The sequence below is a fragment of the Gobio gobio genome, assembly GCF_949357685.1.
Source record: "Gobio gobio genome assembly, chromosome: 6".
Classification (NCBI taxonomy): Eukaryota; Metazoa; Chordata; class Actinopteri; order Cypriniformes; family Gobionidae; genus Gobio; species Gobio gobio.
In genome coordinates this window covers 8,531,273-8,550,478 of record NC_137102.1, presented here as the reverse complement: position 1 = coordinate 8,550,478, position 19,206 = coordinate 8,531,273, and the positions used below count along the sequence as shown (strand labels likewise).

Genomic DNA, 19,206 nt, shown 5'->3' with positions numbered 1-19,206 from the left:
CTTCATGTCTCTACGGTCTCGAACTAACTCGAAGCTCTGGATATACAGTGTGTGTCCCAGTTAAATTCAAATACTAAATTATTTACTATTTAGAGTTCGGTAGGAATTCAGTCAAGATTCAGTTGTGTGACAAATAGGCTATGACATTCATAAGCCTATAAATAGCCTATCGGAAGAAGCTATAATAGAGTATTAGGTGAATCTACCACATGTATTAATGTACAAATTTGAGCAATGTGAGCTGTTTTGCTATTTAATTGTTAAAAATAATTGCTTTATGGCCCATGAGAAAAGTAAAATCTTGCTTCAGGACATTTTACCATAATCCACCACGAGGTGTCAGTGTGTGCTTGATACATTTCCCATTGCGTTTGGAATACACTTAAAATGTCACTTGTTACAGTTCATCTCTTTTATGAAGTATGAAAACCTATAAATACATATTTCCTCTCTTATGCCTCATTTTGAACGCAGCCATTGGTTCTAAATACACGTTTGGTTTATTGCCATGTCCGAATTTCAATCATTTTGAAAAATGGTACTATATGAAGTAAAGTATGCCTCTTGCTGGTTCCATTTGGGCAAACGTGGTTAGGATGTCAATGTCTTTTGCCCCAAACAGCAGCTGTGTTTAAATAAACAAGCAGAGACAGAGCCACTCCCAAATAAAACTCAGTACAGATTCATACACTTAAAGCTAATGGGTTAAGCAAGAGATAGTAAAGTTAAGTTAACAACTCTCTATTTTAGGATAAGAACATTGTTATGCAATATCATATCAGTTTTGTTTTGTTCTGTTCTGTTGAGGGTTACAGCAGAACAGTTGAATGATTCTTCCTTGCGTCATAAACCAAACATGACAATTTATAATCACTTTTTATAAAACATTGGCTTCATGTTCGCACCAGGATCTATTCGGTTGCATCATGGTTATCCAATAGTTGCCAACATGGTTATCCAATACAATATTTTTCTTATACACATGGCCACCTGACAAAATAAAGCACTTTGGGCGCACCAGCTGGTCATTTAAGACCTGTTTCGTGCCTCTCCAGGCAGTAGTTCATGGTGGTTCTCACAAAGGCTGGGTCCTCTGTATTTGTTTGGGGGCACTGCAGAGAGTTCAGGCCTCAAACAGGAGGGAAACGGAACAGCAAGCCAACCATAACACTTGCTAAGCACTTAGATGGAACAAAGACAAAACCAGGGCTGCCAGTATGTCCCAGAGTGCATTGCAAAGCCAAACTATATCCCTATAGATAAAGCCACCCGTTCGCACTGTGTCTTTGTAGGAGAAACGAACCACAAAGTGCCTGCGTTCCTTTGTGCCTAAAGAAATATTGCTGAAGATAAGCAAGAGGCAAGTTTAATAATATGAAATAGTCTTATCATGACATTTTTGCATGCCATTTTGCATATTGCAGTGGATTTTCTCTCAGAAAAACAGTAAAAGAGCTTGAGTGGTTTTCTTTCCCTGCTAAAACAATGTAATTGATACTGTACAGTTGGCATGGACTTTGCCATGTGTGAAACTGAGATTTGATGTATTCTGTGGACACACATGTACACTCTCAAAAAAAAAAAAAAAAAAAGGTACAGTGGAGGTGCAATTTTGTTCCTTGGGGAACAAAATGTATAACTGTACCTTTAAAAGGTACACAATTGGTCCTTAGGGTACAATTATACCATTGTTTTCCTCTATTTAGAGCAGGGGTAGGCAAGTTTGGTCCAACCCTGAAAGACATCAAGCTCTTAATTAGAATTAACAGAGGTTTAGATGTTGATGCTTTATTGAAAATATTTGGTCACCATTATGGTGATCAATGTTTCAATTAGTTGGGCAGTTTGACACTTGCCTCTTTATGTGAGTTTGTGGTTTTTGTTATGTTCAAATCAAAAGAAACTATAAACAAAAACTGTCAGGAAGAAAAATGTTTGCCTAATTCATCACTGACTAAAAATATTAATAAATAATATTCACCAACAATACTTTCTTGCCACAGATCAGACATTCTGAATTCTGATTTTTAAATACATTTTAGGGAGAAAAAATGTTTAGACGCACACAGATATCAAGAATCACAATGTGAATCTCAACAATGGTGACATACTTAATGCTGCAATGCATGCTGGGAGCCATGAGTTTTATACGGCTTAGTAGGGTTGGAGCTAAACTCTGCAGGACATCAGCTCTCTAGGACCGAACTTGCCTACCCTTGACTTAGAGGTACAAAAAACACCCCAGTGACGGCCACTTGTACCTTAAAAGGTACAATTTTGTCCTCTTTTTTTGGAGAGTGTACTAATATGAATATACAGATACAATGAGGCACATAAAATACTCTTTCTGTCTTTGATCTTTATCTCCCTACGCTGTTTCTCTATAAAGTTGGTCATTATCCAATTTAAGTAGTTTTACACGTATTGTAAAATTACAACAGAACTGCACAATGTTGCCATAATTATACAGAACACAAAGATAAAACAAAATCTGCTGTGAAGTGTAGTCATAAATTGCTGTTGTGCTGATTGATTGCATCATTCAGGTGGAGGGGTAGGCTACATTTGATATCCTTATCGGACCCCTTGTATCAGCTTGAAAAACATGGTTGCATGACATCATCTCCTTTTCTAAACTATGATTTCATCCATGAGCTCTTGCCATAATGTCAGCTGTTATTGTTAAAACTAACCATTTTAAAAGTGACTGTTACCCTTTCCTTTTCATTAATGGTCTGTGACGCATGAAATGTATTGCTCATTTGTAATATACATTTAGTCATAGTTTCATTTTATACCTTTTGCATGTCATCATATTGTGTCATTCCTATAAACAGTCGTAGTGGTGGATGATGATATCGCCGTGTAATAATCTTCTGCATTAATAGGGCAAATGTTTGTAAATGCCATCTGTTAGTTCTATTTTTGTAGTGTAATTCTATATATGGTACTGAGAGCCCTTTTCTTTTCTGGCATACATGTGAATTGAGGAAGAAAAAAGATGTTGGAATGCAGAAAGAATTGTTACACAGGCACACTCATAGACACATACAGTTACCATGCTCTCACTGAAATTCAGACCTACTGTGCAACCCATTTGTTATGATGTTTCCAAAGGCTCTGGATTCAGACATTTGCATTTACATTCATGCATTTGGCTTAAATCCAAAACGGTTTACAATGCATTCAAGTTTTCTTTTGGAGCAACACTAAAGATACGGAAACAATTCTGCACTATAATTTTGGTGCAAATATGGTGTTGTAATGAATGTGAGATTTAAAACATGTTCCTCCCACACTGAAAATGCGGGCCATGGCCACTTCCTGTCTAAACCAGACAACTGACCGGCCCAGTGCACCATCACTTTAATCACTGCAAAAAATACAACTCCTGTTCCATTCGGTCTAGACCACATTAAAATTCCCTTTGATGCAACATGACATTTTACAGCATTTAACATTAGTTTGTGCATTAGTTCATGCTGCACACTATAATTCACATTTATTTAAAGTGCTTGCTATGGTTTCCACTGCGCAGGGCTCTGGCCAGAGCAGCTCAAACACAGTTTGTGATTCAATCTCCCTTTGCTTTTAACAATAGGTTTAGGATGGGATCGTCCCAAAGGTCATTCAATGGACATTCAGTGCTTGACCGAGGCAGCTGGTCCTGCATGTCTTTTTCATGTACAATTTCAAGACTTTTAGCATGTTTTTGGTGATCTCATCTTCTTGTTTTTTTGATACACTGGGAAAGTCCTTCTGTATTTTCAATTATTCAACTTCTCCTGACATAGTCAATATCACCAGAATGTCACAATAGCATTCAATCCCAGCAAATTATTCAATGACTAACTTTACTTGTTTTGAATGAATTGGGTAAATGACTTCTCAGCTGTACCCAAAATCGCATTTTCAATGAGTAGTGAATTACTTTGCGGCCATTAAATGTATGTTCTATGTGTGCAGTATAAATATACACTCACCTAAAGGATTATTAGGAACACCTGTTCAATTTCTCATTAATGCAATTATCTAATCAACCAATCACATGACAGTTGCTTCAATGCATTTAGGGGTGTGGTCCTGGTCAAGACAATCTCCTGAACTCCAAACTGAATGTCAGAATGGGAAAGAAAGGTGATTTAAGCAATTTTGAGCGTGGCATGGTTGTTGGTGCCAGACGGGCCGGTCTGAGTATTTCACAATCTGCTCAGTTACTGGGATTTTCACGTACAACCATTTCTAGGGTTTACAAAGAATGGTGTGAAAAGGGAAAAACATCCAGTATGCGGCAGTCCTGTGGGCGAAAATGCCTTGTTGATGCTAGAGGTCAGATGAGAATGGGCCGACTGATTCAAGCTGATAGAAGAGCAACTTTGACTGAAATAACCACTCGTTACAACCGAGGTATGCAGCAAAGCATTTGTGAAGCCACAACACGCACAACCTTGAGGCGGATGGGCTACAACAGCAGAAGACCCCACCGGGTACCACTCATCTCCACTACAAATAGGAAAAAGAGGCTACAATTTGCACGAGGCCACCAAAATTGGACAGTTGAAGACTGGAAAAATGTTGCCTGGTCTGATGAGTCTCGATTTCTGTCATTTCAAATTGGTTTCTTGAACATGACAATGAGTTCACTGAACTAAAATGGCCCCCACAGTCACCAGATCTCAACCCAATAGAGCATCTTTGGGATGTGGTGGAACGGGAGCTTCGCGCCCTGGATGTGCATCCCACAAATCTCCATCAACTGCAAGATGCTATCCTATCAATATGGGCCAACATTTCTAAAGAATGCTTTCAGCACCTTGTTGAATCAATGCCACGTAGAATTAAGGCAGTTCTGAAGGCGAAAGGGGGTCAAACACTGAGTTAGTATGGTGTTCCTAATAATCCTTTAGGTGAGTGTATGTTGTACATTAAAATATTAAACATTTATGTTGGTTCTGTTCTGTTTACCCTAAGGGGGGTTATCGCTGCTCTCCCTGCTCTTATCCATGTTAGGCTGCATGGATGCGCAGGGAGTTCTTGCCCAGAACAGAACCAAACATCCAAACTGCTAATTGTCAATCATCTTTGACAATGAAGCTCTAGCGCATGTTCTGCCAGGAAGATTCAATGTAGCGTCACTTATCACATTCAGACCTAACCAATCATGTCCTAATTCTCAGAGTATAAAAGATCGGTACTCACACATGTCTGAGTTCGCAGATGCTGACGCCAACATTACCTCCATCTTCCCCACCACCACCAGGTTGGTCCCCGCCTATACTTCCCAGGGGGTCGGCTGCGTCCCTCCCTTCATCTTCAGGCAGGAAATGCAGAGTCCGTTACCCTCGAGACGAAAGCTACGGACGGGGCCTACGCCAAAGAACCTCTAATTATAATACTTGCTGGTCTGCCAATAAACTTGCTATTTTATTGTACTTCATCTGGCCTCGCGAGTCTTTCTGGTAGAACTGAAAGAACCAGCCAGTGTTTTATTATGAATTGGTTAAATAAATGATTGAATGACTCACTCATAAAGAATTCGGCTATCCACTTGCTCATTCCTAAATTAATCTGTATTTTGAAGGAATCGTCTGAATGAATGATTCAATGACAGTCACATGTCACTAGACTGACTCACTAAAAAAATCCCCATCACTAATGCTCAGACTGACTCAAGTAAGGGATAGGCTACAAACAGCGAGAAGTCACTCGACCATTTAGATTTTAAAACTGTAATTAGGCGAACTGCGTTGGTTAGGCCTAGATAAATTATATAAAACATAAAAAGTTAGGAGAACATACTAGCCTGGGAAAACCCAGACAACTTCCGGCAAATTTAGATTTGCTCTGCAAGTAGTCTGGCAAAGACCCCATTCAAACCCATTTCTAAACCCTAGAAATCGCGGCACCAATTAGAAACGTTGGGGCGGGCTTTAGACGATGACGACAGCGCAGCGACATTGAAGCAGATTTGCCGCTACTGTGGAGCATCACTCGTTCGAATCAGCTATCGCGTCTGTTTTAAGCGATTTAAACTTTTCCTTTTCGTTAAAACCCGAGCAAAGAACAACACTCGAAGCCTTCATATCTAAAAAAGATGTTATCGCTGTCTTACCGACTGGATTCGGCAAAAGTCTGATACCAGCTTGGCCCTTTGGTGGCTAAACGAATGGGTCTTAGCGAGAGCCCTCTGGTAGTGTTAATGTTTTACAAAATATAGTTTTAAGTCCTTTTCAGGCGTGAATGTAGTTGTTTAAAGCTCAAATATGTGGTTTATTTATAAAGAGAGCGCCTTTTTTTAAATTTTATCTGCCGTTTTCGGAGTTGTGAGCGCCAGTGGTTCAGCGGCGCTCAATTGATCATTTAGCCCGCCGAGAGGCGCCTTTCCTCGGCCAGTCCTTCTGCCGTCTGCCGCTGGCTCTGATGTCTCTGTAGTGGTTAAACCGTCTCGTCTTTAGATCTAGCGGCTGATCTTTGCTCTCATTAATCTATAATTTGTTCCTAGACAGATCGTTTTGTCTGTGGGCAAAGTGAAGTTTCATAACTTTATATTTTTAAGATATTAAACTTTACCGTTGTAGTCTCCTAGCGCTGACTTTGACTGAATTGCTTTATTTATTGTATAGCTTCTTATACCTTTTACTTATACTTTTATGATTGCTATGGATGATCACACATAAACTGACATTTAACAAAAAGAGACTGGGTTGTGTTTTGTGTCATATTTAATTTATTACAGTGATAATCATAGCCTATATTATGTGTGTGTGTTTTTAAATGTAAACGAAAAGAGGCTGGGTTTTTTATATTTCGTTTTGTTATAAACATGCATTGAAGATAATATACATTGCCTGCACTACATATACAAATATATACTGAGTGATACTGTCAAGAACGCTGCTTGTCCGTTAGCAGACTAGGCGGACTAGTTTCCTCCCGTCCTCGGGAGTTCATTCTCCGGAGTCAAACTTGGTAAGTCACGGAAGCAAGTCAGAAGTTTGCGTACGAAATATGTCATAAAAAACACCACTGCCTCATTTCATAAAAAAAATTATAATAATTAAACATAATAATAGCCACACGAATGTGGTTCAGGCAACGCATAGCTAGGCCTACATTGATTATCTTATATATTTATAATAAAACGAAGTATAAAACACCATGCCTCTTTTCGTTTACATTTTAAAAATAATATATTAAACATTAATATGTGGTTTAGGTAAAGTGACCAGATTTCTGAAATGGAAACCGGGGACATTTCCTATTTGAGAACACAAGTACAGATAAGAACGCATATTGAGAAACGGCCAGAGTCTCAGATGTTTCTCCGTCGCTCTGCATACGTCATCTCCCTCATCGCTCTGATTGGTTTTAGGTCTATCCAATTGCGCCGAGAGGCATTTGAGCGACGCCCGTTGGTGACGCCCCTTTGGAAATGATTTGCCTATGAAGCTTTGCCAGACCATAACTCAGTTACTACTGAGAATGGTCTGGTTTTAACCAGGCTAAGAACATACCGTTCATCACCAATGAATTTTCGCTGGCAAAATCCAGCCATTTCAAGAAATTTTGCATGAGGACAAAATTCTTTCCTTCCCAGATTTCGGTTCATGTCGGATTTGCCGCTATATGACCGCACCTTTACTCTTTTGCAGAGAAATATGATTTGCATCAATTTGCCAATGCATCAGTTTTACAAACTAAAATATTATATATTTAAAAGTAAGTATAACAGCTATTTCTCCATCTGACCAATATCTGCTTACAGTTAATTATACTTGGGGCTTCACATGGAATGTCCTGTAAATAAATCTAATGTGTGAAATCCTTCTCCACACTGTTAGACCTCTATTATCTTGGTCTTGCCAAATACACAATATTGCCAAGCCACAAAATAACCATTACTTAAAAACCACATTATATTTAGTTTCTTCATTTGATTATAGATTCCCACATGTGGATTAAATGGTTTTTGGAGGTTGTGTGGGATTCACCTCTGGTGGGAGGTTTGGCCATCTTATATAAATCATTTGCCATTCAAATCCTGATGAGAAAAACACTGCATTGCATCCTGGTGGTCACAAAACGACAGCTGATGAGTCCATTATTGATATCAGCATCAACTGTTAGGAATTAAATCAAGGTGGACTGAACCATATGACTCTTTTAAAGGAAAATATAATAATAGTGTTAACGAATTTCGGCATAGAGACTCCATAGGCTTTTTGGTGATCTCCCAATAGTGCTTTGTGAGCCTTAACTCCAGTTTTAGACATTAATGTGTTTCATTTGAAACACAATTGTTTTCATTACAGTGCTCATAAATCTCACACTTTAATAAATAGCCAAAAAGGCATATCTTAGATGATGATGTGATCTTCCTATAAACAGCACTGCAGTTTAAATAAGTGCAGAGGTTTGTTCTCTTTGTGTTCCAGGGAATTATGTTGAGTGACTCATGATAGTATAAGGGAGGTCTTTAATCTCTTTTTTTTTTTCATTTCGGAGCTGTAGTCCAGTGCTTTTATGGAGTACTGAGAGAGTTGTTGTGCTTGGAGGTTCCCTTAAGGGGGATATGGCTTTTTTTCAAATGTCAATAAAATAAAAGCATGGATTTAATTCTTACTAACATTTGCTTTTGAATCATAATTGCTAGTTTCACTGTCATCCTTGAGCATGAGTCCAATCTGAGCACAATGGTTAGCAAGTAAACAATGAAGCAAAGTGATGTCAAAAAATGATGTCAGAGATGTTTTGACATGCTGCAACAAAAGATTATTCATAGAATAGATGTATTTGATTAAGCAAATATCAGATACACAAGCATGTTTGCCATGGCTGACACAGTCTTTGAGTGCATAACAAAGTTTTTTCTTGTTTAATGTTTTTCATTACAAGCTGCCATGACTGTCATAATTCGTCTTTTCTAAAGCACTTTACATTTTACTGACAATTGGGCAGACTTCAACCCTTTTAAGTCCAAGAACCCATTTGACTGTTACATATTGCATATAATAGAGTGTTGATTTTCAGCCTGTAGCACCAATGTATTTAGTCAAAAACTTGATTTCATTTTAATTGTACTTAATACGTTTTAATGTAAGAGGGAATATTTAGCTGAACTTTAGAGATGACTTAATGTTGTATTTTGGTTTAACACGTGTTCATTTTTCAACAAAAATCGGTTTGGGATCAAACAACAATTGGTGGACTCCAGAACTAGACAACGTTTTGGCACATCATCTACAGAAATGTTGCACAACTCCATTATGTCACAAATAATTTGTAACACATAAACACCCACCCTAACTATCAACAAAGCTTGCTTAAGATATAGATGTATTTTGGATGATCTCTTCATTTAGTCAAGGAACATAACATTCTTATTGCAGTTATATTACAAAGAGACATATTTCTTCATAACAAATTAAGTTGTAAATTTGTACAAAAATAAAATAAAACTGTTGCTGATCGATACAACACGCCTCTGTCTAACTAATGCTTCTCAGATGTGTGTGAAAAATACTCATAAGAAATGTTTACTAGCAAGATATGTTTCTAGCATCAAATCTGCATATTAGAATGATTTCTGAAGGATCAAGTGACGCTTAAAGGTGCATTATGTAGATTTTTTTCAGTAAAATATCCAAAAGCCTCGATGCCAGTGTTATATATTTTGTTCAGTTGAGTATACTTACGATATCCCAAATGTTTCCAACTATTTGTAAATCGTGAGAAATTGCTATTTTAACCAAGTAACCGGGGCGTGTGTGGGCATCGCCTGTCTATGGCGTCATATCCACGTTCCCCTCGGTTTTATTTTGCAGAAACGCTTTAGGGGAGAACCGGGGCGAAAGTAACACGGGACGAAAGTAACAAAGCGATTTTCTCAGAGCCCTTGACTATATTTGCATTTCAAGTTATGACAGCACGTTCAGCACACAACCCTTGACGGATCTGCCAAATATCACGTGATTCCGTCATTGTTTTCCGCGGTTAGGTCCGAAATATAGTTTTCAAGTACGGCAAGTAAATTAATGAAGCGGTACTTTTTTTGTTGTGTTTCTTGTTTCATGTGTCACAGTAATGATCAATCTACGGGTTATTTTGTGCTGTTACACACCCTGAAGGTTTGTCTTTTCAGAGTTTTTCAGTATAAAAGTAAATCGTGTTTAAATGTCAGGACTTCCTGTCGGGACGAAAGTAACACGCTATTATATATAATGCATATAATGCTTATAATTTTCATATTGTTCATTCTGTTGAAGAAAAAACGTATCAAATAGATTTACATTGCAAATAAAAAAATATTCTAAACAATTAAAGTTTGTCCGGTCAGGTTACATTTGAAACATTTGATAAACTTTAACATTTAAAATGAAAATGTAATTTAATATTTATTTTGCAAAGATAAAGGACAAAATATGTTGCAGTTACATATTAACATGGTCATAGTCAGGTATGTTTAAAAAAAAAAAAACAACAGTATCACAAACAAATCTAGCTTGTATTGTTGTGTTACTTTCGTCCCACCTGATGGGGTCAAAAGTAACAATGTGCAGCTTATGTTCAAAGTGAAAATATACTGTAGTCATTCTACATTTGTACAAAATACCACCTGCTATTTATAGACCACACTTGTGAGTTATTGACCACAGCAAAAATATATCTCGGTCTAAAATATTATCTTTTAAAATTACGTTTTTCTGAAAAATGGTACTTTCGTCCCTGCTCTCCCCCTACTCTCACTGGAGTGTGAACAAGTGTCATAGCAGCCGCCGAGCGAACGCACAGAGTAACGTCATAACCTCATTTTCAACACACGCAGATGTGTCTGATATGATAAACAGAGCTGCGTTACCTCACACTCATGACCAGAAAAGCGGAAATGGCGCCGGCGACTGTGTCATAATAAAAGTCCCGCTGCTCGAGAGACGTGTGTTGCATTCATCTTATTAACAATTGCTCCAGCTGCCTTGCTCAGCTCCACAACACTCGGTCCTACTCCGCTTCTGTCACATGTCTGTCCTGTCTTGTGTAGCACATGTGGTGTTTTGTTATTTTGGGCTAAGTGATCTTAGGTGTGTTCGACATCGGCTGTGGCCGGATGCAACTGATCGGCGAGAATAGCCGCGTGCAGGCAGGGAGGAGCTACAAACGGAGACGTGAAGTCGGATACTTTCTGCTTCCCGCAGTGACGCTTGCGCTGTGTTTGCATACTTTATCAGCTGAAGTGAAATAAATGCAATATTTGGCAATACACAGATGTTTCAGAGACATTATTGTCATGTAATACTTCATGTACTGCTTAATACAGTGTGTGTTTGTACAAGAATAAAGTTCAACATATAAGCCTACACTATCAATGAAGTGGGGTCTATGTTTTTAATCAGTTATATTTTGATAAACATGACAATATAATATCGCGACTACATGAAAGGAGGTTTTACTGTTATAAAAAACAGATTTGTGCGCATTAGTGGAGCTGAAGGTTTTAGAATAAACACGAAACACACGTGATCGCTGTCATGCGGTGAATCTGGCCAATCGTGGAACGGCTGTGTCGTCATCAGAGCCCGTGCAGCCTCGAGCAGCTGCTCTGGAGAAACTGCACCGGCTGTATTCGCCGGCTGCTCTCGAATCGCTCTCGCGGCACTTTGTTGACATACATCACTGTCAAAGTCGGACAAAATTTCTAACCGGCATGCACTGCTTCAAGTCAGCCGCCGATCGGTCTGCGCATCGCTGGGTGAAGTCGAACAAGCCTAATGTCTTTGTCTGGATCCCACCCTTCTTGTTATCTAATTATTGGTTAATTTACCCCATCTGTTCCCTCCTGATTATTTACCCATTATAGGTCTCCTCTTGTTTGCAATCTGTTGTCTTTTGTCTCCTGTTTCTCCGTGTTCCTGGCTGTTATTTTCCAAGTTGGTTTTTGATTTCAAGTTTGATTTTTTTTTTTTTTCCTTGTGGGTTTTGTTTTGTAATTATGTTTATTTGTTTAATAAATCATCCTTCACTGCATTTGAGTGCTCACTCCAGTTTTTCTTTGGTTTAACGTGACATAACAATCTGACCATCGTGAGGACTCAGCGGAGGAGGAGCTCGGTACAACCGGTCACCTGTCCGCAATTTGAGCCTTATGCTCAGATTTAATAAATTGACTTCTCTCCGTCAGCAGGGGACGGGAGTTAGAGAGTTCGGCCAGAGGTTCAGCAGCGCAGAGCATCGGAGGGGTTGGAACTCAATGAGGAGGCCAGTGAAGACCTTTTCAACTATGCTCTTGACGAGCCGATGGACTGGGTGGTCAGAAGGGCATATGATGTGGTCAGTTTTGAGGCTATGGTGGAGACTCTCGCCCGCCATCAGGAGAGAGCTGCCAGGGAGGTGGTCCCACTTCTGGTGGTTCCAGTTCCGGTGGTCCCGAGTCCGGAGGTCCCAAGTCCGGAGGTCCTGAGTCCGGTGGTCCCGAAATGGAGGAGGAGAAAGGGTCCCAGTTCCGGTGGTCCTGAGTCTGGTGGTCCCAATTCTGGTGGCCTTGAATCCAATGGTCCCAAGCCCACCACCCAGATGCCTTGCTCTGCCCGCACCACCCAGATGCCTTGCTCTGGATCCTACCCCTCTTGTTATCTAACTATTGGTCAATTTACCCCACCTGTTCCCTCCTGATTATTTACCCTTTATAAGTCTCCTCTTGTTTGCAGTCTGTTGTCTTTTGTCTCCTGTTTATCCGTGTTCCTGGCTGTTATTTTCCAAGTTGATTTTTGATTTCAAGTTAGATTTTTTTTTTGTAATTATGTTTATTTGTTTAATAAATCATCCTTCACTGCATCTGAGTCCTCACTCCAGTTTTTCTTTGGTTTAACGGGACAGCTTCATACTACAGTAACGTCAATAATGCACCCATGAACATGATTTCTGCCCGAGTCCTATCCCGATTCTTTTCCACCGGCTGTGAGGTGAAGACCACATGTCCCAAGATTCTGCGCTCAAACTTGGCATCATTAAACTATACCTTTGTTTTGAATAGGCGACCTCTAGCAGACGGAAAAGTTACATAGTGCACCTTTAAGACTGGAGTAGCCAAATGAATCTGAAAATTCATCTTTGCCATCACATGTTTTCCGTTTGATAAAATTCAAACAGAAAACTAATATTTTAAGTAAAAATAACATTTCACTGATTTTTTTTACTGTATATTTGCTCAATTAAACGTGGCCTTGGTGAACAAAGAAGATTTTCATTACTGACCACACATACATTCCCCACACTTTTAAACGATAGTGCATTTTTGCAAATGCATCTACATTCACAATAGATGTTCTTTATTGAAAAAATGTTGAGGACAACTTGTTACTACAAAAAAAGTGACCTAAGACAATAAACGGGCTGTTTAGTGATGGAAATGAGCAGATTCCAGTGATCCTGCATGTGACAGGTGAATGAACACAATGTTCCTGTTTGAGATTTTCATAGGTCCCTAAGGAATAATTCAATAGTACGTCTCTGTTTTTTTTTTAGTCGTAATTTTTTATCCGTTTCTATCCAATAATTTAAAGATGGTGAACTATTTGACCTAATGACCTAAGATTTGATCATTTGTTTCTTTACATGTATTTATTGTTTTGACTATCTTTTTTTATTTTTATTAAATATAGGGTAGATTTGAGCGTGTGAATGAGTTTTGACAGTACAAAAATGGTAAACAGTGGGAATGAAATGGATAATGAGATGCAAGCACAAAGCAATCTTTCAGACTGCAAAGTAAGCATGGCTATATTTTTTCTGGGACTTTATTTTATTACTGCAGAATTCACAGAATACAAGCCACATAAGTAGGTTGCTCAAATAATAGTTTTAGGAAAATAAACAATAGTTATATATAGAAGCCATTGGCTTTAGTGAACCGGTCCTCTGATTACAGGTTTGTCATATGGAAGTTTCACTGGGACAGTATTTACCTCCTAAACGGAGCACATGGTAATGAATTCTTTATTCTGTGACTATGAGCTGCCAGTTAGTAAGAACATCATTGGGTGGAGCACACAAATGCTAAGCAAGGATACGGATGGCTTGGCAGTAGACCTTCTTTTTCTCGCTCCCACTCTTCAGCAAAACGGCACCAGTCCACAAAGTGAATATGCATTGTAAAATGATCAAATATGAATTCATTATTAAATACGAATGAGTTGGGGATGTAGGGGTTAAATTAGCATAAGAATGGTCAAGGCCAACATATAGAGGAACTGCAAAAGATTGCATTTCCTATCATCTTAGATTAGTTTGAAATGTATTCTTAAACTCAAAAACAGCCTGAATGGTTCCTCCATTAAAATCCAATACTGTGCACAGGTGAAAGGAAATCCATCAAATTGCAGATATCCATTCACTTTATTCATCTGGTTTCTTCAAGATGTTTTATCATTTCCTTACCACGGATAATATTTCATTTCAAATGATGCAGTTATTTCTCTAATGATTCTTACATTTTGTCCCTCATACAGTATACGACATACTTTGGTGATACTGACAGGTTATTGAAGATACATTGTATTGTGATAAGCCTACAGAAGGCAGAATAACGTTTGTTCATTTTACTGATATGTGATAGGAACATTGTCCTGGGTCCTGTAAAAAGGGGGACCCAATAAAATGTTCTATCTATGGCATAATCCACTCTTTGGGTCTGTGGAGAGGCGAAAAAGTTGCAATGAGGTGAGATAATGCTTTGCATTTCTTTCATAATTTAACCCAAAAACTAAACTTCTAACTTGGGGCTAATTACTTCTTGGATAGTAAACATCTCACTTCTGGACCAAAGAATGCATAAACAGTAACACTCGATTCCAATTCCAAGAAAACCTGCAAATTCACAGTTCAGTGGAAGAGGGGAGGAGAGTGGACGGGGGAGTGGGGTCGTATGTGCGTCATGTTGCTCTTACTCAGCTTCCACCTGCCAAAGAAAACGATATGCCTCTAAAGGGCTTCTTAACTTGGCTCCGCACACATGCTGGCAAATGGGCTCTTTGGACTCAAACACTGAACAAATGTATCTGTATGATGAATAAGACAAAATAATACAAAAAACATATCTCACTGACTTTCTACACCTGTTAGCCGAGAAAGGTTGTTTTAATCTCCACAAATGCTATGCTATACATTGATTTTGTGACATTTGTGTTTTTTTAAGGAGACAAAAATGCATCCAGTAACATGGTATATTTTTTAGTGCAACTAATAACAAACTAGCTTATGATTAATTAGTGTTATTAAAGGGGTTAGTTCACCCAAAAATGAAAATTAGCCCATGATTTACTCACCCTCAAGTCATCCTAGATATATATGGCATTCTTTTTTCAGACGCATACAATCAGAGTTAAATTAAAAAAAAATGTCCTGGCTGCATCTATCCATCATATAACTGCTCCAAACTTTACAAACTGTAATCTCTATCTTCCGCTAACTGTCATACGCGTGTTCACGAGAGCTTATAGCGGATGACACAGGCGTAACGTAATGTCCGATGATGGATGCGGAAGCACAGAGGATAGAGCAAAACAAAACGTGGTTCTCGTGAGAACTAGCATATTCTCATCGGAGCGTCCTACGTCATAAGCATAACAGTTAGCAGAAGTTAGATTACAGTTTGTAAAGTTTTAAATATGGATATTTTTCTTACACAAATGCATCGCTTATTCACTAAACAAGGCCTTTATTAATCCCCAGGAGCCCTGTGGAGCACTTTTATGATGGATAGATGCACTTTTATAGACTTTAAAACAGAATTATAAAGCTTGGAAGAGCCAGGATATTTTTTAATATTACTCCAATTGTATTTGTCTGAAAGAAGAATGTCATAGCCTATATACCTAGGATGACTTGAGAGTGAGTAAATCATGGACTAATTTTAATTTTTGCGTGAACTATCCCTTTGGACTGTCTGATCAGTCAGTAATTTCTGAATAATTGCCGTAGAGCCGCACATCCGGAAAACCCGTTTCTACTCGTTCTAAGTAGGCTTTTAAATATTTCTATTCGAAAATATATTTGATGTCTATTTATGTAGGCTATTTATTATTTAAGTAGCAGTATAATAATGTACAGCCAGTAATTATAAAAATTAAATAAAAAACAATAAAGTTCACTAGGCTATTATTGCAATTAAAACAGTAGCATGTAATGCGATGGTGAGGTGGCCTCATGCTGGCAGGAAACATGCCGTGTTCAGGTGATCGTGCGGGGCGTATAAGAGCACCTTGCGCTTGCCTCCTGAATTACAGCAGCCCAGTATAAAAGCCAGAGGCAGCAGTGGACGGGATGAGAGATCTCCATCAGGATAACTGAGACTCAGAGCTGCTCCGCACACTCATTCAGATACGAACAATTCAACGGTACGATGTTGATGCAGGAAGCTTATTAACTTTTTAGGCTACTATATATGTTTTAATTAAAATATCCCTTTGTCTCTCTTTGTATTTACATTTCATGTAAATGTTCATGAGTATTATTTTACTTGCAGATAATCAGTGATTAGTCACCAAAAGAGGGATGAAGACCATCAACTTTTTTACCGATTTGTTTCTTGTATTCGTAGCCAGTGATGCGAGCGCTTGGATTATCAAAAATGCGACTGAAACGCTTACCGGAACCAATCTCACTATCCATAAATCGGAAATGGGGGATGACGGATTGGCATCGATACCCAAATCAAGGCGAAAACGATACATTTCGCAGGGTGACATGATAGCAATTCTGGACTATCACAACAAGGTGCGCGCTAATGTTTTCCCACCTGCAGCAAATATGGAGTACATGGTAAGCAACCCACTCATTCCTCTCATCTTTCCAAAGAAACAATATGAAGCATTTTGCCATTATTAGACTATATGAAGGTGATTAGATTGACATGTGGTGCAGCTCCTCCTGCTGGATACAATACCATATTATACTAGTTTATTAAAATAGCCTCAAACCATAATCCCACAGGTAAATGTACTTCTGAGTTTATCAGGTATTTAGGCTATTTGTTGATTTTTTTTAAACATAATTTACCAGAATAAAATAGTGCACACTGTCTTGATTTAATGTAAACATTTTTACGTGGGGGGTGTAAATGACCAGAACTGATTAATCACAGTTTGTTTGCAATTATTACAATTATTATAAAGTAAAACAAGTATGCTCTTTATATATATATATATATATATATATATATATATATATATATATATATATATATATATATATATATATATATATGGTCATGTGACTAAATGTTCATATGAAATCACTATATATATATTCAATGAAATCTATATATAGTGATTTCATATGAACATTTAGTCACATGACCAGAGATGTTTAATCCCAGTTTGTCCCTCTGTAATATTGTAAAATTGGGCAATTTCATTCTATTTAACATGGACTTCCATGCTTTCCTCCATGTTTCAAATGTAACATTTTTATAAGAATAGTTATTTTTGTATTGCACACAACCTCTGTTTGTATATTTTGTTTTAGCTTTGGGATGAAGGCCTTGCCAGGGCAGCAGAAGCTTGGGCAGCCACCTGTATTTGGGAGCATGGACCTCCTTACCTTCTCCGATATCTGGGTCAAAACCTCTCAGTCCGAACTGGCAAGTAAGTCTTGCAGATGAACAGTTGTTTGCCAATGACAGAACAACCGCTCAGATCTTTACTGTTCCTTGAATAAAGAAGAATGGTGCTCATTTAGAACTTAAAAATGTCACTTTGGCAGCATTATCAGATTACAAACGATGAGCAAGACTCAAGGCAACAGGCCAGACCAGAATTTTGTGTGTTGGACAGAGTCCAGTGCATAATACTGTTTTAAATTGCACCCAAATTGTTTGTGCTCCTGCCAGTTACCGCTCCATTCTTCAGCTGGTTAAACCTTGGTATGATGAGGTCAGAGATTATGCCTTTCCATACCCGCTCGAATGCAATCCCCGCTGCCCCATGCGCTGTTATGGACCCATGTGCACACATTACACACAAGTGAGTTTGGTTGCAAGTCATAATTCAGATTAAGCAAACAGTAAAAACTTGCATGTCTGATGCTCTCTGAATGTTACAGATGGTGTGGGCGTCGTCAAACAGAGTTGGATGTGCCATCCAAACCTGTTACAATATGGTAGTGTGGGGCGCCGTGTGGAGGGAGGCAGCTTACTTGGTCTGCAACTATTCCCCAAAGTTAGTCATGTTTTTATCCTTTAATGTGACTCCAGCCGTATCTTACACCTCACAGAGCACAGAGTGTACCATTCCTAGTCTGATAATGCCAGCGCATGAGTAAAGTGTTATGCATGCTTGTCTTTTTAAAATAATATTTTTCAGGGGCAACTGGATTGGCGAAGCACCTTACAGAGTCGGTGTGCCATGCTCAGCCTGTCCGCCAAGCTACGGAGGTTCATGCAGCAACAACATGTGCTTTCCTGCCATCAACTCAAACTTCATGTACTGGTTTAAATGAGCTGTTGAGGGCATTTTTACAGTAATATATCTTTTAAATATATATGCATTTTGTACCTCAGATTCAGCTGCTTTGTTCTATGGGATACTATCGATTCCAGAAATGGTGCTAATGTTAATACAATCTTAAAAAGACTCTTTTAGGATTCGCCATCATGTTGATGCTCATGGATAGTAGGTATTTTGGTAACACTTTACAATACGTGTGCGCTAATATGCATTAATTCATGCTTAACTATTGCACAGATAATCATGAGTTAATGTATGACTTATGAAGAACTAACCCATTTATTAATCATTACTACATCAGCAACTAATGAACGTTCTATATGATTAATAGATTAAGTAATATATGAATTGCTATTAATTAAATGTGTCATCATGTATTAATTCCCTAATAACATATTATATTAAAGGATTAGTTCACTTTTAAATAAACTTTTGCTGATAATTTACTCCCCCCCATGTCATCCAAGAAGTCCATGTCTTTCTTTCTGCAGTCGAAAAGAAATTAAGGTTTTGGATGAAAACATTCCAGGGGTTTCCTCCATATAATGCAAGTTTCAGTGAAGCTTCAAAGGGCTTTAAATGATACCAAACGACACCAGACGATGAATAAGGGTCTTATCTAGCAAAACGACCAGTTTCTGCGAGAAACCAAGCAGTATTTATGCTATTATTTTCAAAGCCATTACTTCCGCCAAGTGAGGTCAAGTAC

At 38.4% G+C, this 19,206-nt stretch overlaps 1 protein-coding gene across 1 annotated transcript; it reads left to right on the top strand.

Annotated features, from left to right (window-relative positions):
• Positions 1 to 16,545: 16,545 nt before the first annotated feature.
• pi15b (peptidase inhibitor 15b) lies at positions 16,546 to 18,489 on the top strand (the record flags this gene model as incomplete). The annotated part of the gene is made up of 5 exons (XM_079819067.1): positions 16,546 to 16,812; positions 17,518 to 17,636; positions 17,882 to 18,014; positions 18,094 to 18,209; positions 18,354 to 18,489. The coding sequence occupies 5 exons, from the start codon at positions 16,546 to 16,548 to the stop codon at positions 18,487 to 18,489; spliced, it is 771 nt and encodes a 256-aa protein (XP_079675193.1).
• Positions 18,490 to 19,206: the final 717 nt, after the last annotated feature.